This window comes from Erinaceus europaeus, chromosome 12 (genome assembly GCF_950295315.1).
Source record: "Erinaceus europaeus chromosome 12, mEriEur2.1, whole genome shotgun sequence".
Taxonomy (NCBI): Eukaryota; Metazoa; Chordata; class Mammalia; order Eulipotyphla; family Erinaceidae; genus Erinaceus; species Erinaceus europaeus.
The window spans coordinates 99,236,872-99,260,958 of record NC_080173.1 but is presented as its reverse complement, the minus strand read 5'-3'; the positions used below and the strand labels follow the sequence as shown (position 1 = coordinate 99,260,958).

Below are 24,087 nucleotides of genomic sequence, written 5' to 3'. Positions count from 1 at the left end.
GCGCGGAGGGGCGGGGCGGGCCGCGGAGCCGCAGCTGAGGAGCCCGGGGAGCGGCCGGCGGCCGGGGGGAGCCGCCATGGAGGCCGTGCCCCGCATGCCCATGATCTGGCTGGATCTCAAAGAGGCGGGCGACTTCCACTTCCAGCCGGCTGTGAAGAAGGTGAGGGCGCCACCCGCGGCCGGCGCGCCCCTCCCCGCCCTCTCCGGCCTCCCCGCAGGCCCGCGCGGCCTCCTCACAGCCTCCCCGTAGCCTTCCCTCAGCCTCCCCTCAGCCTCCTCTCAGCCTCCCCGCGGCCTCCTCACAGCCTCCCCGTAGCCTTCCCTCAGCCTCCCCTCAGCCTCCTCTCAGCCTCCCCGCGGCCTCCTCACAGCCTTCCCTCAGCTTCCCCTCAGCCTCCCCGTAGCCTTCTCTCAACCTCCCCTCAGCCTCCTCTCAGCTTTCCCGCGTCCTCCTCACAGCCTCCCCGTAGCCTTCCCTCAACCTCCTCTCAGCCTCCCCCGCGGCCTCCTCACAGCCTCCCCTCAGCCTCCCCTCCGCCTCCCCGCGGCCTCCTCACAGCCTCCCCTCAGCCTCCCCGCGGCCTCCTCACAGCCTCCCCTCAGCCTCCCCGCGGCCTCCTCACAGCCTCCCCTCAGCCTCCCCGTAGCCTTCCCTCAACCTCCCCTCAGCCTCAGCTTTCCCGCGGCCTCCTCACAGCCTCCCCTCAGCCTCCCCGCGGCCTCTCCTCAGCTTCTCCACGACCTCCCTTCGGCCTTCCTATAGCCTCCGCATGGCCTCCTTACAGCCTCCCTACGGCCTCCCCACAGCTTCCCTTCGGCCTCCCCACGACCTCCCTTCAACCTCCCTACAGCCTTCCTTCGGTCTCTCCACAGCCTCCCTTCGGCCGCCCCATAGCCTCCCCTCAGCCTCCCCTTGCACCCAGACAGCACCCTCCCCACTTATGCCGGGGCACACTTCCTGGTGCCCTCGCACCCTGCCCCCAGGGCCACCCCAGAGCTGCAGGGAGACCCTGGCCCATCGGGTCCTGCAGACAGAGGCAGAGACCCAGCACCCACCGCAGTTTCCTCGGGGGAGAGCCCGACTGCCGAGTTCAAGCCCCTGCGGGGCAAGTACCACAGCGCTGGCTGGTTCTCCCTGCCAGCCCACCCTCAGGAGTGAAAGCTCGGCTGCCATCTCCTCATCACCTGTGACAAACGTTTCCCGGGGTCCAGGCGGGGCACACCTGGTTGCTTAGTCACTCACATGACAGAACCCAGAGGACCTGGGTTCGAGCCCCTGGCCCCACTCGAAGGGGGGAGGCTTCACCAGTGGTGAAACAGGGCTGCAGGTGTCTCTTTTATTTTTAAAAATTAGCTATTTATTATTGGATAGAGACAGAGCAGTTGAGAAGGGAGGGGGAGATAGGGAGACAGAGAGAGAGACTTTCAGCCCTCATGAAGCTTCCTCCCTGCAGGTGGGGATGGGGGGGCTCGAACTGGGGTCTTGTAGCACTGTAACATGTGCGTTCAGCCAGGTGAGCCACCACCCAGCCCATCTCCTCTATCTCCCCCGTCCCCTCTCCATTTCTCTCTGTCTCTATCCAGAAGAAGTTAAAGGGGGGAGCAGTAGTGCAGCGGGTTAAGCGCACATGGCCCAGAAGCGCAAGGACCGGTGTAAGGATCCTGGTTCTAGCCTCCGGCTCCCCACCTCAGGGGGGTCGCTTCACAGGCAGTGAAGGAGGTCTGCAGGTGTCTGTCTTTCTCTCCCTCTCTGTCTTCCCCTCCTCTCTCCATTTCTCTCTCTCTCTTTTTAAAAGATTTATTTATTCATGAGAAAGAACCAGACATCACTCTAGTACATGGTGCTACCAGGGACTGAACTCCAGACCTCACGATTGAGAGTCTAGTGCCTTAGCCACTGCACACCACCCGGACCATCTATCTGGATTTCTCTGTCCTGTCCAACAACAATAACAGCAGCAACAACAACAACAAAAACGGGGGGAGAAACGGCCTCCAGGAGCAGTGGATTTGTAGTGCAGGCACTGAGCCCCAGCTAGGAGGGACATCACTGAAATGGAGTGCTGGAGAAAAGAAACAGAAAGAAAATGGGCTTGGGAGTTTCCTGCTGGCCTCTCCTTCCTCTCCTCCCTCTCCCCTACCTCTCTCCTCCCTCTCCTCCCACCTCTCTCCTCCCATTCCTTCCTCTCTCCACTCTGCCGCTGCTCCAGACGCTAGCAGTTGACTGTATTCCACCCCCCTCAGCCACCCTGGGCTTCACTGGTCCACACTGGCTTTTTCAGATAGAAAAGCAGAAACGGAGAGCAAGGCAATATGGCGCTGGTGTGGATGGTGCAGAGCGGTGGATGCTGGGCTTGACCCTGGGTAATGCTCACCACCGAGCAAGTGCTGTCCAAGTGAGCTGCCTTGGCCATCCTGAGTATCTCATTGCCTTGGCCCTCCTTTTCCAGTGAGGAAATCAGACTGGTTTGCCTAAAATTTCAGAATTTTGTTAACCTCTTTCCTAAACTTTGTAATTTTTTTTCCTAAAATACAACAGCTGACTTCTTTCTTTTTAAGATTTTATTCATTTATTTGTGAGAAAGAGAAAGAACCAGACATCACTCTGGTACATGTGCTGCCAGGGATTGAACTTGGGACCTCATGCTTGAGAATCTAGTGCTTTCTCCACTGTACCAACTCCCAGACCACCACCAGCTCTTTTTCTAGTTTAACTCTTAACCAGTCAGAGTTTATCCTATTTATTTATTTATTTAGCCCCTTCTTCCTCCTTCCCCCCCCCCCCAGTTTTATTTTTTGCCAGAAGGGTTATCTCTGGGGGCTCAGTGCCAGACTTCATTGTTCCTGGCCATTTTTCATTTTATTTTGCTTGTTATTGACAGAGTGAGATACAGAGAGATAGTGAGAGAAACAGAGGAGAGGCATCTGCAGCACTGCTCCACAGCTTGTGAAGCTTCCCCCACAGCTGTTGGGACCAGGGTTTTGAACCCAGGTCCTAGTGCATAGTAATGTGTGCTCTCTACAAGGTGTGCTACCACCTATCCCTTCAGCAGCATCTTGAGGGCCCACTGCTTAGTCTGCACCTGTTACTCATCCCAGCCACTCTTCTTGCCATTCTCTGCATTGTGAGACTCTCTGCTCCTTAAATCTACATATTGGTTCTGTTCTTCATTCAAGATCCAATTTAAGCTCGCTCTATTTCCTACAAGTCACTTAATCCTTTTGGCTGGGGCTTGGTGGTGGCACTATGAATCCACTGCTCCTAGGGGCCTTTTTTTTTTTTTTTTCTCCTTTTTTTCTCCTTTTTTATTTTATTTGACAGGACAGAGAGAAATTCGGAGATGGGACGATATAGAGGGAGATACCTGCAGACCTGCTTGACTGATCATGAAGCATCTCTCCTGCAGGTGTGGAACAGGGTGGGAAACTCAGGTCCTTGCACATAGTGATCGGTGCATTTAACTAGGCATGCCCAGCCCCCAATCCATAACCTTTTTCACTTTTTTTGCTCGTGACAGTTGTATGTGTTTCAGCCCCTTTAAATCAGTTGAAAGTTACCTTATAGGAGTCGGGCAGTAGCGCAGTGGGCTAAACGCACATGGCATGAGGCACAAGGACCAGCGTAAGGATCCTGGTTCGAGCCCATGGCCCCCCACGTGCAGGGGAGTCGCTTCACAGGCAGTGAAGCAGGTCTGCAGGTGTCTTATCTTTCTCTCCCCCTCTCTGTCTTCTCATCCTCTCTCCATTTCTCTCTGTCCTATCCAACAGTGATGACAACAACAGCAATAACTACAACAATAATAAAAAAAAACAAGCAACAAAAGGAAAAATAAATAAGTAAATAAAAAGGTTACCTTATGAGGTATCTCTGCATTTCTTGTAGCTCATCAGGGTCCCTTTAGCCTCACTGGCATGTAGGAAAATGTTTCTCAAAGAGTGGATTTAGGGGCCAGGCGGAGCACACCTAGTTGAGCGCACACGTTATAGTGCACAAGGGCCGGGGTTCAAGCCCTTGACCCCACTTGCAGGGGTAAGCTTCATGGCGCGAAATCATGGAGGACCAGCGTAAGGATCCCGGTTCAAGCCCCTGGCTCCCCACCTGCAGGGGAGTCGCTTTACAAGCCGTGCAGCAGGTCTGCGGGTATCTATCTTTCTCCCCCCATCTCTGTCTTTCCCTCCTCTCTCCATTTCTCTCTGTCCTATCTGGCAACAACAACATCAATAACAACAATAATAGTAACCACAACAGTGATAAAATCAACAAGTGCAACAATAACAAAAAAGAGGAAAAATAAAGAAAGAAATAGTAACTGAGTGGTCTGGGAGGTGGCGCATCAGATAAAGCATTGGATTTTCAAGCATGAGGTCCTGAGTTCAATCCCTGGCAGTACATGTACCAGAGTGAAATCTGATTCTTTTCCTCTCTCTTTTTTAAATTTTTAAATATTTATTTTTCCCTTTTGTTGCCCTAGTTGTTTTTTTTTTATTGTTGTTGTTATTGATGTCGTTGTTGTTGGATAGGACAGAGAGAAATGGAGAGGAAGGGAAGACGAGGAGAGAAAGAAAGAAACCCGCAGACCTGCTTCACTGCTTGTGAAGTGCCTCCCCTGCAGGTGGGGAGCCGGGGGCTCAAACCGGGATCCTTACACCGGTCCTTGCGCTTAACCCACTGCACTACCGCCAGACTTTCTGTCTCTCTTCTATCTTCATGAATAAATAAAATCTTTTATAAGAAAAAAGAAAAATAGTAATTAGCACAAAATTTAAAAAGAGACAAGTTAGAGAACTACTTCAATACACGTGGTATTAGAGATCGAATTGTAAACCTCAAACATGAAAGTCCAGTGTTCTTCCAGTTGAGCCATTTCTCCGACTGTCCTCTGCTCCATCTGTGTCACTGGTACCCTTGTCCTTTTCTGCTCTTGCTCAGAGCCGAGGGCTAGAATTTTATTTAGGATAATACCATCCTTGTAGAAATCGATGCTGTGCCGAGCCCTGGTAATATAGATGAAGAACAGTTCTCCTACACACAGAATTTGTTGCCCAGTAGCAGAAACTTACAAACTGGATGGTGAAGTCCAGGGAGATAATGTCATTTGGTAGCACCGTAGACTCGGGCCTGCAGTAGCATCAGCATAAGCCGGCTCTGAACAGTGCTGTTGTTTAAACAGATTATGTGGGCACACGCAAGTGCATGGATACAGAGGGTAGATGCTGAAATCTGGGGCAGCTGACTACGATTTGTTTTATTAATTTCATATGAGATAGAGTTGCAGGCCTAGCAAATTAACTCATTTGGATAGTGTGCTGCTTTGCCATATGTGAGAGTCAGGTTAAGCCTGGCCCGCACTGCGTTGGAGAAAGCGTCAGTGCTGTGACTATCCCTCTTTCAGTCTGCCTCTCTGTTGGAAGAAAATAGATAAAAATGAAAAGAAGGGTAGCTTGAGAGTTAGCCAGAGCACTGCTGCAGCCCAGGCATTGTTGGGAGTCAGACGGAGTCGCAGGCACGCAAAGCCTGTGTTCTACCAGCTAAGCTGTTTTTCCAGACTTGACAGCCTTTTTTTTTGGTGGGGGGAGGTGGTGCCTTTTTTTAAAAGTTGCATCACATCAAAAGGAAAATGAGGGGCCGTTTGGTGGCGCACCTGGTTGAACGTACATGTTACAATGTGCAAGGACCCAGGCTCGAGTCCCCAGACCCCACCTGCAGGGGGAAAGCTTTGCAAGTGGTGAAGCAGTGTTGCAGGTGTCTCTTTCTCCTTATCACCCCTTCCTTCTTGATTTCTGATAGTCTCTATCCAATAAATAAAGATAAAAGAAAAGAGAGATAGAGATGCATAGAGCCATAACAGGACCCTGACTCGAAGCGCAGGGGTTGGTGTAGTGGATGGGGATGTGGGGGGCCCTGAACTCTCAAACAAAGTTTTGAGTTCAGCCCCAAACACTGCATGTACCAGAGTGTTGCTTTGGTTCTCTCTTTCCCTCAGTGAATGTTTAAAGTCGGAGAGCAGCTCAAGGACGCTGCCTGTGACTGTCTCAGCAGCCGGCAGCAGTCCCTGCTGTCAGTTCATCTCTGATTTCCCTCTCACATGCCTGTATCCACTCACACCAGATTCTTTCCTTTGCCGGGAAATAGTGCTGTGTGAGGGAGTGCTGAGGGAATGTTGGTTGAGTGAGCTGGGTCAGTTCTGGCCCCGTCAGTCACCCTCTGTGAGAAGTGACGAAAAGTCGCTTCACAGGCGGTGAAGCAGGTCTGCTGGTGTCTCCCACCCCCCCAACCCCCCCCTCAGTCTTCCCCTCTTCTCTTCATTTCTCTCTGTTCTATCTAACAATGACATCAATAACAACAACAATAATAACTACAACAACAATAAAAAAACAAGGTCAACAAAAGGGAAAATAAACAAGAAATTGAGAGGTAAGAGGGAGATAGAGGGGTAAAGAGAGAGATACCTGCAGCCCTGCTTCACCACTTGTGACACTTTTCCCCCTGCAGGTGGGGACCAGGGGCTTGAACCTGGGTCCTTAAGCACTGTAATGTGTGCGCTCAGCCAGGTATGCTACTGCCTGGCCCCTAAAACGATCTTTTTAAGAGAGACCCCCTAATAGCCTTACCACGCATGAGACCCTGGTTGTAAGCTCCAGCAGCATGTGGGAGCACCACAGCACTGTGGGATACTCCACAGATGGCCCAGCACTGTGGTAGTGTCTTTCTCACTGTTTGTGAGATAAAAATAGTGAAAAAGTTGCCCTGGGAGTGATGGAATCCTAAAGCCTTGCACTGCACTAATAAAGGATTAGCCCAGTGTGGGACTGAGAGCATGAGCAAATAGCTGGGTTCTCAGCTATAGTTACCCTGTTGGTTACTATAGCTGAGAACGGCTCAAAAGCCCCGCCTGTTTGCCTTAGCTTCCCTATGTAGAGAATAGTGGTGCTGTAGTATTTACCCTTTTGGATGATTAAAGAGTTGAGTGACTCACTAGACAGCTAGCAAGGTAGAACTCAGTGTCTGCTGCTCTAGGTCAAAGGTGCTGTCTAAAGACAGCCTGCTGAGTGTGAAGGCTCCCTCCCTCCCACCCTTCCTCCCCATAGTGTGAACAGCAGAGACAGATGTTCTCATCTGTGCCAGGTAACGTTCTGCCATGGATAAAATTCTAGACTCTTAGATAACTTTCTGATTTTTTTTTTAATGTTTTAAAAAATATTTATTCCTTTTTGTTGCCCTTGTTTTATTGTAGTTATTGTTGTTATTGATGTTGTAGTTGTTGGGTAGGACGGAGAAATGGAGAGAAGAGGAGAAGACGGGGGAGAGACAGACAGACACCTGCAGACCTGCTTCACCACTTGTGAAGTGACTCCCCTGCAGATGGGGAGCTGGGGACTCGAACCAGTATCCTTACACTGGTTCTTGGGCTTTGTGCCACCTGCGCTTAACCTGCGATGCTACCGCCCAACTCTCAGTGTTCTGATTTCTTTGGCCTCTAGCCCATGAGGCCACTAGGCACCACTTTCATTTTTTTCCTTGAGTCTGAGAGTGGGCAAACTGAAATGTCTTCTGAGAAGAGCTCTAATCAAAGAACATGGTCCCATTTTGTAGATTTTGAAATATTTTATATGTGATAGCACAGAGAGAAATTGAGAGAGAAAGGGGGGTAGAGAGGGAGAGACAGAGACACCTGCAGCCCTGCTTCACTATTTGTGAAGTTTCCTTGATGCAGATAGGTGCTGTGGGATATATGCTGTAATGTGAGCACTCTATCGGATTCACCACTACCCAACCCTAACCACCATGATACCATGTAGGCGCTGGGAGATAACCCAGTACGTAGGGCAAACACCTTACTATGGTAGACTCTGGATTAGACTCTGCTACCACATGGTAGCACCAAAGACAACACCAGGGTAGTTCCGTGATGGTGGAGTGGTGCTTTGGTCCCTCTCTGGTCATTGCAAAGCTCTCAGATGATGGGAGCTGGGGAATTTCCTCTCTCTCAGGATTACTTTTTTTTTTCTCCTCTAGTTTGTCCTGAAGAATTATGGAGAGAATCCGGAAGCCTACAATGAAGAACTGAAGAAGCTGGAGTTGCTAAGACAGGTAGGAGAGTACTTTTTTAAAAAAATTTTATTTTATTTATTTTCCCTTTTGTTGCCCCTGTTGTCTTTTTATTGTTGTAGTTGTTATTGATGTTGTCATTGTTAGATAGGACAGAGAGAAATGGAGAAAGGAGGGGAAGACAGATGGGGAGAGAAAGACAGACACCTGCAGACCTGCTTCACCACCTGTGAAGCGACTCCCCTGCAGGTGGGGAGCTGGGGCCTCAAACTGGGATCCTTATGCCGGTCCTTGCGCTTTGTGCCACATGCGCTTAACCCGCTGCACTACCGCCCGACTCCCAGGAGAGTACTTTTTATGCAAGTATAAGCAGAATTGGTTTGATAAATAAAGAAACTACCTGGGACAATGCCCTATTTTCTTTGGATTTTGACCAGAACACCACTCAGGTTTAGCCAAGGAATTGAACCTGGGACCTGGTGCATGTAAGTCCTGTTAGCTACCACCACACGATCTCCTCAGGCTCATGTTCTTATCTTAATTTAGTTTTCTATAAAAGCAGCAAGTGGCCCAGGAGATGGCAAGTGGCCCAGGAGATGGTGCAGTGGATAAAGCAATGGACCTCGAGCATGAGGTCTTGAGTTTGATTCCTGGTATCACTTGTGTTAGAATCATGTTCTAGTTCTCTGTCATAGGTAAATCTTTAAATAGATAAATCTGCACGCACACACCCACCCACCCACACACACCCTCGGACGGGAGATGTCATAGTGGTTCTGTAAAAGACTCATGTCTGAAGCTCCTCAGTTTCAGGTCCAGTCCCTATCACCACCATAAGCCAGAGCAGAGCAGTTCTTTGGTACAAAAGAACACAGGTCTTTCGGATGGGTGTGTTGGGTTCCATAGGATCTATCCCCAGGAGAGGAATTGCAGGATCATAGGGCAGGTCCACTTCTAGCCTTCTGAGAATTCTCCAGACTGTTCTCCACACACACAGGTTGGACCCACTGACATTCCCACCAGCAGGGCAGGAGGGTTTCTTTGTCCCCACAACCTCTCCAGCATTTGTTGCTGCTGCCTTTTCTGATGTGTGACATTCTCACCGGAGTGAAGTGGTATCTCACTGTTGTGGCATCTGCTTTCACCTTTGGTTCTTTGCTGTGGTGATGAGTTTCTAGCTCAGGGCTTCATCAGTGGGAGGCAAGCACTCTACCTATTTGACCATATCTGTGACCCTTTCAGCTTTTCTTCTTCGTTTTAAAATTTTATTAGTGACATAATGATGAACAAGCGTGTAAGTTAACGGGTACAATTCCACACAGTTCCCACCACCAGAGTCTGTGTCCTATGCCCTCCATTGGAAGCTTCCCTATTCTTTTTTTGGGGGTGGGGGGTAGGGGAGCTCGGTACCTGCTCTACAAATCCACTGCTCTTGGCAGCCATTTTTTTTTCTATTATGTTGTTGTTATTATTGGATAGGACAGAGAGAAATTGAGAAAGGAGGGGAGGACAGAAAGGGGAAGAGAAAGATAGACACCTGCAGGCCTGCTTCACCACTTGTGAAGTGATTCCTCCACCCACCCCACCCCCCCCCCCGGCAGGTGGGGAGCCGGAGGCTTGAACAGGGATCCTTAGGCAGACCTTGTGCTTTGCACCATGTGCACTTAACCTGTAGCACTACTGCCCGGCCCCCACTTCTCTATTTTTTATCCCTCTGAGAGTATGGACCAAAGTTATTTTTGGGGTGCAGAAAATGGGAGTTCTGGTTTCTGCCTTCAACTTTTCTTAACCTTTTCTCCTTGTGAATAATCAGTGACCATTAGCCAAATGCCATTTTTGAAATTAATATTATGAAGATGATTTTCTACATTGGAAATAAATTTTAAGTTTTAACTCTTCTTTGCCTAAAGCTGAGGACAAAGTTTCATCACCAAGAGAAGTAAAGGCTGCTCATCCATCTTGATGTGCTGGGACTGGTCTCGTGTGTTATTATGCACTCCATTAGCAAACGGACTGAGCCGCTCCCGAGAGAAGACACCACAGCGCTGCAGCTTAGCTGCCATGCTCCCAAGTGGTGCCGGGACTAAGTACCTAACAAGGCACACAGCCTACCTGCTGAGCTCTCTCTAGTTCCTGGGCACTTCTCTAAGCACTGCGTTAAATCAGCAGTGAACAAAACAAAGTTCTGTGAAGTTAGTGGTATTTTATTTTTATTTTAAAAATAAGATCCATTTTATTTATTATGACGGGAGGGTGATTATCTCGCGGGGAGAGAGAGAAGCCAGAGCACCACTCTGGTACATGCAGCAGCAGGGATGAGACTGGGGACCTCAGGCATGTGACTGGGACGCTCTGCCAGCTGAGCGGAGGAATAGTTTCCTGAGGAACTCAAGGCATTGGAGCAGTGGTTTCACTGTGCAGTACTTTGAGTCAGGCCTTTGTTCTTCCGTGTCTGCAGCTCTTAGAGGTGGTGTGGTCCTGCCCCAGTTGTTTACTATAGAGAAATAGCTAACTGCCATTTAAGATACACAAACACGCCCTCAATCAAACTGCTCTGTGGCCTACAGCGTTGTGAAAAAGTTGCAGGCTACATAGTTCAAGGCTAACTGCTGACTTGATTTCACTTTTGTGATTTTTGCCTAAACATTTGAGTGGTGAGAGGCTCTAATTGTGGGGGTGGGGGGCAGTAGGAGCCCATTGCAGTACTAGCCGTGTTTCTGGGCTTAATTGAGTTACCAGTTTTTACTGGTACTGATTTCTGAATAGCTAGCTTTAGATGATGCAAATAGCCTAATTAAAAGTGTTTGCAGGGGGTGTCAGGCGGTAGCAAAGCACAAGAACCCGGTGTAAGGATCCTGGTTCGAGCCCCCGGCTCCCCACCTGTAGGGGAGTCGCTTCACAGGCGGTGAAGCAGGTCTGCAGGTGTCTGTCTTTCTCTGCCCCCCACTGTCTTCCCCTCCTCTCTCCATTTCTCTCTGTCCTATCCAACAACGACGACATCAATAACGATAATAACCACAACTATAAAACAACCAGGGCAACAAGAGGGGAAAAATGGCCTCCAGGAGCAGTGGATTCGTGGTGCAGGCACTGAGCCCCAACAATAACCCTGGAGGCAAAAAAAAAAAAAGTGTTTCCAGGGAGTCAGGCACTGCAGGTTAAGCTCAGGTGGCACAAAAGCTCAAGGACTGGTGTAAGGATCCTGGTTTGAGCCCCTGGCTCCCCACCTGCAGGGGAGTCGCTTCACAAGTAGTGAAGCAGGTCTGCAGGTGTCTTTCTTTCTCTCTTCTCTGTCTCCCCTTCCTCTCAATTTCTCTCTGTCCTGTCAAATAAAGTAGAAAAAATAGCCACAGGAGAAGTGGCTTTGTAGCTGGCACTGAGCCCCAGCAATGACCCTGGAGGCAAACAAAACAAAAGAGGCCGTAGAGCAGTTCCACACCACAGGTTGACCCTTACCGCTGGGTCCATTGCACGAGGGCTGCCTTGGTGTGTGGCCAGTGATAAGAGAACACTGCGCAGCCGCTCATACACCACACACTGCTAAAGCTGTCGTGGACCTCCAGAGCCCTACACATCTGTCAGAAACGCAAGGTGCTCGGAGGTGGCTCGGAGAAGGCATCCTGTGCAGGCCGGAGGCCGGAGGCCGCAGGTCTGACCCTTGGCACCACGTGTGCTAGGATGGTGCACTGGCCTCTTTCTCATACAGTAACTGACCTTTTGAAAGCAAGAAGGAGGAAGAAAACACACAGAGATGCATCGTGCACATAAAATTCACTAAGTAGCCTGTTACCGGGAGCTTGCTACGCTTACTGTCACCAGCACTGTTTTGGAGAACAGCCTTCCTAGCAGGTCTGAGGTGGCGGCTTCACTAGAGCTTTGGTTTGAATTTCCTTAACGGTCACTGTTCAGCACCTTCTTAGGGACGTGGCATGGTGGTGATTTTTATTTGTGAAAGCAGATTTTTTAATGGCTGAGGAGGTGGTGCCAACAGGTAGAGTGTAGGATTTGCATTTGTGAGGTCCTGGCTGATGGTGGTGCTGGGATTGAACCTGGGACCTCGGAGCCTCAGGCAGGAGAGTCTTTTGCAGAACCATTACTCCGTCTCCTAGTCCCCAAGATTTACCATCTTAGTTACCTTTTTTTTTTCTTTCCAAAAAAGAATTGTATAACTTTTGTTTCCCATGGATTTTAAAGATACTTTGGCTACCTGGTTTTTGTATTTTTATGAGATTGTGCTTTTTTTAGCCGACATGAATTTGAGCCTTATACAATTTTTTACCCACCCTGCCTTATACAATTAAAAAAAAAATCACTTCCCGGATGGGGGTAGATAGCATAATGGTTATGCAAAGAAAATCATGCCTGAGGCTCCAGAGTCCCAGGTTCAGTCCCCGGCACTACCATAAGCCAGAGCTGAGCAGTGCTCTGGTGTTTCTCTCTGTCTCTGTCTGCATCTCTATCAAAAAGAATTATATTTTTAAAAAAATCACTCCTTGGGGGCTTCTGTGTTTACAGTACTGCTGTTGACAGATGGGCGCTGTTTCTCATCGCCCCAGGTTAGAGGTGTCTGCAGAACACTCCCACCCACCCCCCCCCCCCCCCCCCCCCCCCCGTGAGACTCAGTTCTCCGGCATTCACCAGCACCTCCAGCCCTCCTTCCCCTGCTTCCCTCAGAGTCCTTGCCTTTGGTGTAATACTCCACACCTGGCCCAAGTTTCGCTTTTTTCTTTTTTTTTCTTTCCTTTCTGTCCTTGTTTAAGTGCCACCTAAAAGTGAGATCATCTGGTATTTGTCTTTTTTCTTCTGGCTAACCTCAGTTAACACGATTCCCCCGAGTTCCATCCAGGACGAGGTAAAGGAAATGCCGTCCTCATTTTTACCAGCTGAGTAGTAGCATTCCATTGTATATATTGGGTTGTCAGGAAGTCATACTACATTTTTGCACAGAAAGCATGTCGTGACTTTCTCTACAACCCAGTGTGTACCACAACTTCCTTAACTGCTCACCTGCTGTTGAGTTGCTTCCAAGTCTGGTCTATTAGGATCGCGCACTTCGGGTCTTTCTGGATAGGTGCCTAGGTGGGAAATTGCTGGGTCATAGGGTAGCCCATATCTAGTGTTTTTTTTTTTTAAGATTAATTAATTAATTTATTTTCCCTTTTGTTGCCCTTGTTGTTTAACATTGTTGTGGTTATTGATGTCATTGTTGTTGGATAGGAGAGAGAAATGGAGAGAGGAGGGGAAGACAAGACAGAGGGGGAGAGAAAGACAGACACCTGCAGACCTGCTTCACCGCCCGTGAAGCGACTCCCCTGCAGGCGGGGAGCCGGGGGCTCGAACCGGGATCTTTATGCCAGTCCTTTCACTTTGCGCCACATGCGCTTAACCCGCTGCGCCACTACCAGACTCCCCATATCTAGTGTTCTAAGGAGCTTCCAGACTGTTTTCCACAAGGGTGGAACCAATTTACATTCCAACCAGCAAGTTCAAGTCCCAGGTCCCCACCTGCAGAGGGGAAGCTTCACAAGCAATGAAGCAGATCTGCAGGTGTCTCTCTGTCTCCTTCTCTCTCTCTCTCTCTCTTGCGCTCTTTAAAGATTTTATTATTAATGAGAAAGATAGGAGGAGAGAGAGAGAGAGCGAGAGAACCAGACATCACTCTGGTGCTACCGGGGATTGAACTCAGGACTTCATGCTTGAGAGTTCAATGCTTTATTCACTACACCGCCTCCTGGACCACTGTCTCTCTCTGTCTTCCCCTTCCCACTCAATTTCTCTGTCTCTAGCCAATAAATAAATAAAAGGAAACAATTAGTACATTAAAATAAAATAAAAAACTTTGTGGGGATAGGCAGTGCTGTACTCAGTGGAGCACACACATGCATGAGGAGGACTTGGGTTCAAGTCCCTGGTCCTCACCTGTGGGGGAGAAGCTTCAGGAGTAGTAAAGCAGCGCTGCAGGTGTCTCTCTGTATCTCTCCTCCCCTCTCAATTTCTCTGTCTTGATCAGAGAGAGAGAGAATGGCTACCAGGAGCAGTGGTTCATCCTATAGACAGCAAGCCCCAGTAGTTGCACTGACGGCAATAAAGTACTGCAGAAACTTTGAGAGGCTGAAGCACTGCTCAGGTACGTGTGGAGGCTCAAACCCCAGGGCCTCGCCTGTGCAAGTCTCGCGCCCCATCTGCTGAGCCACACTCCCAGCCACTCAGTTGTAATGCTCAGTGCAGGCTAGCTTCTCAGTGCCGGGACTGCTTCGCGGTCTGCCAGCTGTGACCAATGGATAGCCATGGAATGACACCAGGGTGGCAGTGGGCTTTGCAACCTCGTCGCACTGAGGCTTGTTTCCTGGGCATTTGGATAAATAGGCCTGTCATTCCCCTCAAGGATGACAGACCTCCTTTTCCTCTCCTCTCCCAGAATGCTGTTCGTGTTCCACGGGACTTTGAGGGCTGCAGTGTTCTCCGCAAGTACCTCGGTCAACTCCATTACCTACAGAGCCGGGTGCCCATGGGCTCAGGACAGGAAGCTGCCGTCCCTGTCACCTGGTGAGCACTGGCAGGCTGGGCCGTGGGTTGGGAGCCTGGATTATGCCTGGCACAGCCTAGGTTGGGGGGGGCTGCCCCATCCCTCCTGTTTCTTCTCGGGGACAGTATGGGGAACGGCGTTGTGTGGTCTCACCAGGCCTGTCTCCAGGGCCCTGGCCAGGTGCTTCTCTTAAGATGACCGGTGTCATGTTTACAGGACCGAGATCTTCTCTGGCAAGTCTGTGGCCCATGAGGACATCAAGTATGAGCAGGCGTGCATTCTCTATAATCTTGGTGAGCTTTCTGGTACCTTGCCTGCGACCATACCACCCGTCTCAGCTCAGCAGAAGGTCTCTGACTGGGGAGAAGGGGAGAGATAGGCCAGTACCGCGCGCCTCTCTCCCTGGATGATGCCTCTTTGCTGTTTGTCTGTCGTGTCTTCACCGTTCCGTGACTTGCAGACAGTGAGGGAAAGGCATCACAGCACCTGAGTTTCCCTCCAGCACAGTGCGGCCGACCAGCAAAGCACATAGAGCTATTTGGTGGCCCTTGGCTCCCCGTGTGGCTCCAGGCAGAGTGAGATCAGGAGGGCCTCCGCTCTCGGCCTTGCTGACTCAGCTTCTGTCTGGCTCAAGGGAGAAGCCTGGGGAGCCGAGTCCTGTGTGGGTACCACAAGGCTTGGAGACCAGGGCCTGCTTGGGAATCGCTCCTTTCTTGATCCCATTCCTGCCTGGTGCAGAGCAGGAGCAGAGGCTCTTGTCCTACTTCTCAAACCTCTTTTCCTGATCCTGGGTGACTGCTCCGCTGCCTTAGCCCCGGGTCATCCTGACATTGTGTCCTCTGCTTTCCCAGGAGCCCTGCACTCTATGCTGGGGGCCATGGACAAGCGGGTGACTGAGGAGGTGAGTGGGGGGGCAGCAGGTGGGGGTGTTCTGCCGTGTGTCCTCCGTCTCCAGAGCTGGACTGAGTGCTTCTGTCTGGCTGCCCCCCCCCCCAGGGCATGAAGGTCTCCTGCACCCATTTCCAGTGTGCAGCAGGTGCCTTTGCCTACCTGCGCGAGCACTTCCCTCAGGCCTACAGTGTTGACATGAGCCGCCAGATCCTCACGCTCAACGTCAACCTCATGCTGGTAAGGAAGTGCCCTGGGCCACTCTGGGGGCGGGGACACTGAGAGCTGGATCCTAGACAGGCCCTGGGCAGATGACAACCAGAGGCAGGTGGGGGCCTCAGCCCCGGTCTGTTGTGGTCCAGGTGGGTCGGGAGCAAAATCTGTTTCCTAGAGTGGAGAGGAGTGAGTGAGAAAGGCAGGTGGGGTCTCTTTGACCTGACCTACCTGCTGGGAAGGGGAGGGGAGCACACTCACTCACATGTTTGTCCAGGGCCAGGCCCAGGAGTGCCTTCTGGAGAAGTCCATGCTAGACAACAGGAAGAGCTTTCTGGTGGCCCGCATCAGCGCGCAGGTAGGGTGGGGACAGGTCGTGTCTGTCGAGGGACCGAGGGCCGACTCCAGCCGGCTCCCTCCCGAGCACTCATGCAGAGGAGCACCCGCTGACAAGTCCCTACCGGCTCCCAGGTGGTGGATTACTACAAGGAGGCATGCCGGGCCCTGGAGAACCCAGACACTGCCTCGCTGCTGGGCCGCATCCAGAAAGACTGGAAGAAGCTGGTGCAGATGAAGATCCACTACTTCTCGGCTGTAGCTCACGTGAGGACGGGGCCAGGGGGCCGGTGGGGCCGAGTGTCGTGGCTGGGGATGACTGGTTTCTCTTCTTTCCAGCTACACATGGGGAAGCAGGCTGAGGAGCAGCAGAAGTTTGGGGAGCGGGTGAGTAAACTGCGCACAGAGGCCGTGTCAGTGAGCTGGTAGTGTGGCGTGCACGCACCCTGTCCTCATACCCATGTCGCTGCCCACACACTGCCACAGACCTGGTGTCCCCAGAGCACCAAGGAAGGGAGTAGCTGCCTGGAGGTTTAAGCCGTAGGCTGGAACAGAGTTATGTTAACTGGACGCTGTTGGCTGGACTGGAGCCCAGCTACCCCCACAGCTTCGTTTCTGAGGCTTGGCAGGGTGGAATTGGGAGGAGAACGAACCAAACTGCTGCTTCCCGCAGGTCGCGTACTTCCAGAGTGCCCTGGACAAGCTTAATGAAGCCATCAAGCTGGCTAAGGTAATGCAGAGCAAGCCTGGCTGCCCCTTAGAACCCTGAGTGGGCCTGCTGCTGGGGCTCGGGGTTGACCTAGTGGTACGCGCCCCCTCCCCCCCAGGGACAGCCGGACACTGTGCAAGATGCACTTCGTTTCGCTATGGATGTCATCGGTGGAAAGTGAGTCTGGGCTGAGGGTGCTCCCGCTTCCTCCCTTCAAGGGTCTTCCCAGCTCTCGGCCTGCACCCTTGGGAGGAGGCCACAGTGGCTCACGGGACAGACTAGCGAGTTGCCCAAAACTCCTCACTGCCCCTTAGGCACAACTCTGCCAAGAAGGACAACGACTTCATCTACCACGAGGCAGTCCCAGCGCTGGACACCCTCCAGCCCGTGAAAGGTCTGGAGCTGAGGGAGGCTGAAGACTGGGCCCGGGGCCGAGGTCTGTGTGAGCCTGGCCTTCATGAGTCTCTTTCCCAGGTGCCCCCTTGGTGAAGCCCTTGCCAGTGAACCCCACCGACCCCGCTGTTACTGGTCCTGACATCTTCTCCAAACTGGTGCCCATGGCTGCCCACGAAGCCTCATCACTTTATAGGTGGGTGTGAGGGCATTGCATCCTTGGCACAGGTGGCACATGGGTAGCTCAAGAAACATCGGCCTCCAGCATCTGCTCTCTATCCTCTACAGTGAGGAGAAGGCCAAGCTGCTTCGGGAGATGATGGCCAAGATTGAAGACAAGAACGAAGTCCTGGAGTAAGTTCAGGGCTTGGCTGGGAGTTGTGGGGAGCATATGGCAGACTTCTGTGGTATCGTCAGTGCTCTGTTTGCAGTAGGAATGGCAAAGTGTCTACTTCACCCATCTAGGCAGGGTACTGCGAGCTAGATTTGCGAGAGTCCTGTTTCTTTTTTTAAATATATATATATATTCCTTTTTGTTGCCCTTGTTTTTTATTGTGTAGTTTTATTGTTATTGATGTCATCGTTGGCAAGGACAGAGAGAAATGGAGAGAGGGGGAGAAGACGGGGAAAGACAGATGCCTACAAACCTGCTTCACTGCCTGTAAAGCAACTCCCCTGTAGGTGGGGAGCCAGGGGCTTGAACCAGGATCCTTATGCCTGTCCTCGCACTTTGTGCCTCATGAGGCGCTTAACCTGTTGCACTACCTTCTGACTCCTGAGAGTCCTGTTTCTTTTTTTTTTTTCCCCCTTTTGTTGCCACCTTGTTGTGGTTATTATTGCTGATGTCAATCATTGTTGGATAGGACAGAGAGAAATGGGAGAGAGGAGGGGAAGACGGGGAGAGAAAGACAGACACCTGCAGACCTGCTTCACCGCCTATGAAGTGACTCCCCTGCAGGTGGGGAGCCGGGGGCTCGAACCGGGATCCTTACTCCAGTCATTGTGCTTTGTGCCACATGTGCTTAACCCGCTGTGCTACCACCTGATCCCCGAGAGTCCTGTTTCTTAAGAGGAGGATGTCCCAGGGCAATATAGCTCACTTGGACAGTGCCTGTGACCTAGGTTCAGGCTCAGCCACATGGCACTGAAGGAAGCTTCAATTCGGTGGCTTCTTCCCCAGTGTCCGCCTGGAGTAGGGAAGTCCCAGAGGCAGCATGAGAAAAGAGGACGTCCTCTCTGTCACTGCTTTCAGCAGTGCCCTGGGTATGTTCTGCTAGTTTAGCTCCAAACCGGAACTAGGCGAGGTCAGAGACGCACATCTAGCTTCCCTGGTGGGGTGCTCACCCTGAGGGCTCCTTTCTCATGGCGAGTAACTGGACCAGCACCTCCAGCCCAGTGGTCCTGTTGTCCCCCATAGCCTGTTCATGGATTCAATGCAGCTGGACCCTGAGACTGTGGACAACCTGGATGCCTATAGCCACATCCCCCCCCAGCTCATGGAGAAGTGTGCAGCCCTCAGTGTCCGGCCTGACACCGTCAGGAACCTTGTCCAGTCCATGCAGGGTGAGTGAGCAGGCATGGACTGAGGCCCTCCACTGCTGTCGCCTTCTCCACACCCTGTCCAGCCCGGTCAGACTATGCCTCTCTCCAAGCATCGGCACAAGTACTCACTGTGTACTGGGCTATGAACAAGGCTTTGTCTTTGACTGTGGGCAGTTTCTCTGCGTGTTTGTTTTTGCTATCATGGTTATCCTTCGGGGTCAGTGTGAGCACCATGAACCTACCACCTCAGGGACCACTGTTTCCTTTCCTCCCTGATTTATTTGATAGGACAGAGGAATTGAGAGGGGAGGGGGAAAGACATAGAGGAAGAGAGAAAGAACTGCAGACCTACAACCCCACCAATGTGTCCTGGGGCTCCGCTTCCCCAGAGCCCCACCCTACTAGGGAAAGAGAGAGACAGGCTGGGAGTATGGATCCACTTGTCAACACCCATGTTCAGCGGGGAAGCAATTACAGAAGCCAGACCTTCCACCTTCTGCATCCCACAATGATCTTGGGTCCATACTCCCAGAGGGTTAAAGAATAAGAAAGCTATTGGGTGGGGATGGGATACGGAGATCTGGTAGTAGGAATTGTGTGGAGTTGTACCCCTCTTATCCTGTGGTTTTGTTAATGTTTCCTTTTTTTAAATATTTTTTTTATTTATTCCTTTTTGTTTTATTGTTATAGTTATTATTGATGTTGTCATTATTGGGTAGGACAGAGAAATATGGAGAGAGGAGGGGAAGACAGAAGGGGAGAGAAAGATAAGACACCTGCAGACCTGCTTCACTGCCTGTGAAGCGACTCCCCTGCAGGTGGGGAGCTGGGGGCTCGAACTGGCAAGGTTTCCTTTTTATAAATAAAAAATTAAAAAAAAAAGAACTGTAGACCTGCTTGACCACTCATGAAGACTCTCCCTTTACTTGTCCGCCCCTCCAGTGTTGTCAGGTGTGTTCACGGATGTGGAGGCCTCCCTGAAAGACATCAGGGATTTACTGGAGGAGGATGAGCTGCTAGAGCAGAAGCTGCAGGAGGCAGTAGGCCAGGGAGGGACCATCCCCTTAGCCTCTAAGGCTGAGCTGGCGGAGGTGAGGCGAGAGTGGGCCAAGTACATGGAGGTCCACGAGAAGGCCTCCTTCACCAACAGCGAGCTGCACCGGGCCATGAATCTGCACGTCGGCAACCTGCGCCTGCTAAGCGGACCTCTGGATCAGGTGCGGGCCGCCCTGCCCACACCAGCCCTCAGCCCAGGTGAGCTCTGCCCGCCCGGCCTCCCTGGGGCCTCTGGGTGTGGCTCTGGCCTCACAGACCACTGCTGCCCCCAGAGGACAAGGCTGTGCTGCAGAACTTGAAGCGCATCCTGGCCAAGGTGCAGGAGATGCGGGACCAGCGTTTGTCCCTGGAGCAGCAGCTTCGGGAGCTCATCCAGAAAGATGACATCACCGCATCTCTTGTTACTACGGACCATTCAGAGATGAAGGTGATGGGGCGGCGCACGGTGGGTGGGGGCTCTGCTCCGGGGGCCACCTTCTGGCAGCCAGGACTGAGTGTCCTTCGCCCCTAAAACGTCCCCTCAGAAGCTGTTTGAGGAGCAGCTGAAGAAGTATGACCAGCTGAGAGTGTATCTGGAGCAGAACCTGGCTGCCCAGGACAACGTCCTCCGGGCGCTGACAGAGGCCAACGTGCAGTACGCAGCTGTGCGGCGGGTGCTCAGTGAGCTGGACCAGAAGTCAGTGTCTGGCCTCGATCCCTCGCCCACGGTCCCCCCAGGCTTCGGCCCCTGCTGCTCACATGTCTGCCCTCTGCCTGCCAGGTGGAACTCTACTCTGCAGACCCTGGTGGCCTCGTACGAAGCCTACGAGGACCTGATGAAGAAGTCCCAGGAAGGCAAGGACTTCTACGCAGACCTGGAGAGCAAGGTGGCTGCCCTCCTGGAGCGGACGCAGTCGACCTGCCAGGCCCGGGAGGCTGTCCGCCAGCAGTTCCTGGACAGGTGGGTGCAGCCGTGGTCCTGGTTGGGGGCTGGTGCTGAGCTGAAGTGCCGGCTGCATCTCTTCCTCCTTTGTCCCCTAGGGAGCTGAAGAAGAAGGCGCCACCACGGCCCACAGCCCCCAAACCGCTGCTGTCCCGCCGGGAGGAGGGGGAGGCCGTGGAGACGGACCTGCCCGAGGAGCTGCGGTGCCTGCCTCCTGACTCCTTCCTGGGACCCGCTGCCCTGCTTCCCTTTCCCCGCTGCCCCTTCCCCGGCTCTGCGGTGCCGGGCCCCCACTATCTCTCAGGCCCTTTACCCCCGGGGACCTATGCGGGTCCCACCCAGATGCTACAGCCCAGGGGCCCTCCGGCCCCAAGGCCCCCTGCAGTGGCCATGGCACCAGGGCCGGCCCTCTACACGGCCGCTACCTACACGCCAGAGCTGGGCCTTGTGCCTCGGTCCTCCCCGCAGCACAGTGCGGTGAGCGGCCCCTATGGGGCGGTGGGGCCACCTCTCCCTGTCACAGGGCTGCCCTCAGCCCCGCCTCCCCAGTTCTCGGGTCCTGACTTGGCCATGGGGGTTCGGCCCGCCACCACCACTGTAGACAGTGTCCAAGCTCCCATCTCCAGCCACATGGCCCCCCAACCTAGCCCCACTCCTGTTGCCCACCAGCCCTGTTTCCCTGCACCGTATGGCTACCCTCTAGGGACAAGCGCCCCCCTCGCAGTGCCCCCAGTCCAGCACTTCTCTCCCGGGGTCCCTGCGGGCTTCCCAACCCCGAGGATTGGGCCTCCGCCCCAGCCTCACCCCACACGAGCTGCATTTGGGCCGCAGCCCCAGCCGCACCCACACCTCTTCCCACCACAGCCTCCAGGGCTCATGCCCCCACAGTCACCCTACCCCTTTACTCCTCAGCCTGCGGTTCTGAGACAGCCCACACCCCCTGTACACCCCCAGCTCTACCCAGGGCCCTCCCAGGACCCTCTGCCCCCCCATTCAGGGGCTCTGCCCTTCCCCAGTGTAGGACCACCCCAGCCCCCCCACCCTGCCCTGGCGTACGGGCCTGCTCCTTCCCCTAGACCCCTGGGCCCACAGGCCACCCCTCTTGCCATCCGAGGCCCCACACCCACTGGTCAGCCAGCCCCCAGTCCCCACCCCGTTCCACCTTCACCCACCCCGTCACCAGGGCCTGGTCCAGTCCCTCCCCGGCTCCCAGCGGCAGAGCTGCCCGCATGCCCACGCAGAGGTGCCGCCGCCGCGGATCTGCTTTCCTCCAGCCCTGAGAGCCAGCATGGTGGCACACAGCCGCCTGGGGGTGGGCAGCCCCTGCTGCAGCCAACCAAGGTGGATGCGACTGAGGGCCGGCGGCCACAGGCCCTTCGGCTGATCGAGCGGGACCCCTATGAACACCCCGAGCGGCTGCAGCGGTTGCAACAGGAGCTGGAGGCCTTCCGGGGGCGGCTGGGTGACGCGGGTGCTCTGGACACTGCCTGGCGCGAGCTGCAGGAGGCGCAAGAGCAGGACGCCCGTGGCCGCTCCATCGCCATCGCCCGCTGCTACTCCCTCAAGAACCGGCACCAGGACGTCATGCCGTACGACAGTAACCGCGTGGTGCTGCGCTCCGGCAAGGACGACTACATCAACGCCAGCTGCGTGGAGGGGCTCTCGCCCTACTGCCCGCCCCTGGTGGCCACGCAGGCCCCCCTGCCTGGCACGGCCGCCGACTTCTGGCTCATGGTGCACGAGCAGAAAGTGGCAGTCATCGTCATGCTGGTATCTGAGGCTGAGATGGAGAAGGTGAGAGGAGGCCCTGGCTGTCCGGGACACCTGGGGGGCATGAGGGGGCCAGGCTAACTGTTGGTCTGTTTGCCCCTTAGCAAAAAGTAGTGCGCTACTTCCCCACCGAGCGGGGCCAGCCTATGGTGCACGGTGCCCTGAGCGTGTCCCTCAGCAGCGTGCGCAGCACCGAGACCCACGTGGAGCGGGTGCTGAGCCTGCAGTTCCGAGACCAGAGCCTCAAACGCTCCCTTGTGCACCTCCACTTCCCCACTTGGCCTGAGCTGTGCGTTGCCCGCGGCTGCGGTTGGTTGGGGACCGACATGGGCCTCGGGTGGGGCTGAACATCTTGTCGTGTCTTCCCCCCCCCCCCCCCAGAGGCCTGCCGGACAGCCCCAGCAACCTGCTGCGCTTCATCCAGGAGGTGCACTCGCACTACCTGCACCAGAGGCCCCTGCACACGCCTGTAGTCGTCCACTGCAGGTCAGGCGCAGGGGTGGGCAGCCCCCCCCCCCCCCCCCCGCACCTGGCTGTGGTCTTACACCCGCCCCTTCCCCCACAGCTCCGGAGTGGGCCGCACCGGAGCCTTTGCGCTGCTCTATGCTGCCGTGCAGGAGGTGGAGGCCGGAAGCGGGATCCCGGAGCTGTCCCAGCTGGTGCGGCGCATGCGGCAGCAGAGGAAGCACATGCTGCAGGAGAAGGTGAGGCCGGGCCTCTGCCCCTGCCCCAGGCGTGGCACAGGGCCCTCCCTAGCAAGTGATGTGCTGCACCTCTCTCCAGCTGCACCTCAGGTTCTGCCATGAGGCGGTGGTGAGGCATGTGGAGCAGGTCCTGCAGCGCCATGGCGTGCCCCCTCCATGCAAACCCTCAGCGGGCGCAGGAGCAGACACAAGCCAGAAGGTGAGGACGGAGCACTGGGTGCTGCTGGGGTAGCCGCAGTCTTGGGTCCTCTCCTTATCCCCTTCTGTTCTCACAGAACCACCTTCCTCAGGACTCCCAGGACCTGGTCCTCGGTGGGGACGTGCCCATCAGCTCCATCCAGGCCACCATTGCCAAGCTCAGCATCCGGCCTCCTGGGGCCTTGGATTCCCAGGCTGCCAGCCTGGCAGGCCCCACAGAGCCTCCAGGTTTGCCGCCAGCCAACCTCCCGGAGTCCACCCAGCTCCCACCCTCTTCCCCACCACCTCCTCTCCCTTCACCCCTGCCTGAGGCTCCCCAGCCCGAGGAAGAGCAGTTGGTGCCCGAGGCCCCCAACCTGGCGCCCCCCTCCTCCTCCCTAGAGCTGCTGGCCTCCCTAACCCCTGAGGCTTTCTCCTTGGACAGCTCCTTGCGGGGAAAGCCGAGGATGAGCAAACAAAACTTTCTGCAGGCCCACAATGGCCAGGGCCTCCGGGCTGCCCAGCCCGCTGATGACCCCCTCAGCCTCCTGGACCCACTGTGGACACTCAACAAGACCTGAGAGGCTTTGCCTGCTGGGCCTTACACTACACCTCCCCTCCCTGCTGCCCTCGGCCCTGGCAAGGTCCTCTCCACCCCTGTGGGGTGCGCTGCACTGCAGGCCTGTGGGTCCAGTTCTGACACTTTCAGCCCATTGCTACTGACATAATAAACCCAGCTGTTCCATGGCGACTGTTTGCCTGCTACGCTTTGGGTAGTGATGCAAGAGTTCCTCCAGGGGG

The 24,087-nt window shown here is 54.0% G+C and overlaps 1 protein-coding gene across 3 annotated transcripts; it reads left to right on the top strand.

Annotated features, from left to right (window-relative positions):
- Window positions 1-24,037, top strand: PTPN23 (protein tyrosine phosphatase non-receptor type 23). Of its 3 annotated transcripts, none has more exons than XM_060204757.1 (25): window positions 1-160; window positions 8,018-8,092; window positions 14,469-14,596; window positions 14,793-14,869; window positions 15,428-15,477; window positions 15,573-15,704; window positions 15,955-16,035; window positions 16,149-16,280; window positions 16,353-16,400; window positions 16,687-16,743; window positions 16,841-16,899; window positions 17,037-17,116; window positions 17,197-17,311; window positions 17,404-17,469; window positions 18,533-18,678; window positions 19,600-19,911; window positions 19,986-20,140; window positions 20,238-20,389; window positions 20,474-20,653; window positions 20,734-22,429; window positions 22,510-22,694; window positions 22,787-22,891; window positions 22,971-23,109; window positions 23,189-23,308; window positions 23,400-24,037. In XM_060204757.1, exons 1-25 carry the CDS (start codon window positions 77-79, stop codon window positions 23,865-23,867), a joined length of 4,842 nt encoding a protein of 1,613 aa, XP_060060740.1. In that variant the 5' UTR covers window positions 1-76; the 3' UTR covers window positions 23,868-24,037. The 3 variants fall into 3 exon arrangements, with proteins under 3 accessions (XP_060060740.1, XP_060060739.1, XP_060060741.1); XM_060204756.1 differs by having other exon boundaries at window positions 2-160; window positions 23,385-24,037; XM_060204758.1 differs by lacking the exon at window positions 1-160 and adding an exon at window positions 14,061-14,177 and having other exon boundaries at window positions 23,385-24,037.
- The last annotated feature ends 50 nt before the right edge of the window (window positions 24,038-24,087 follow it).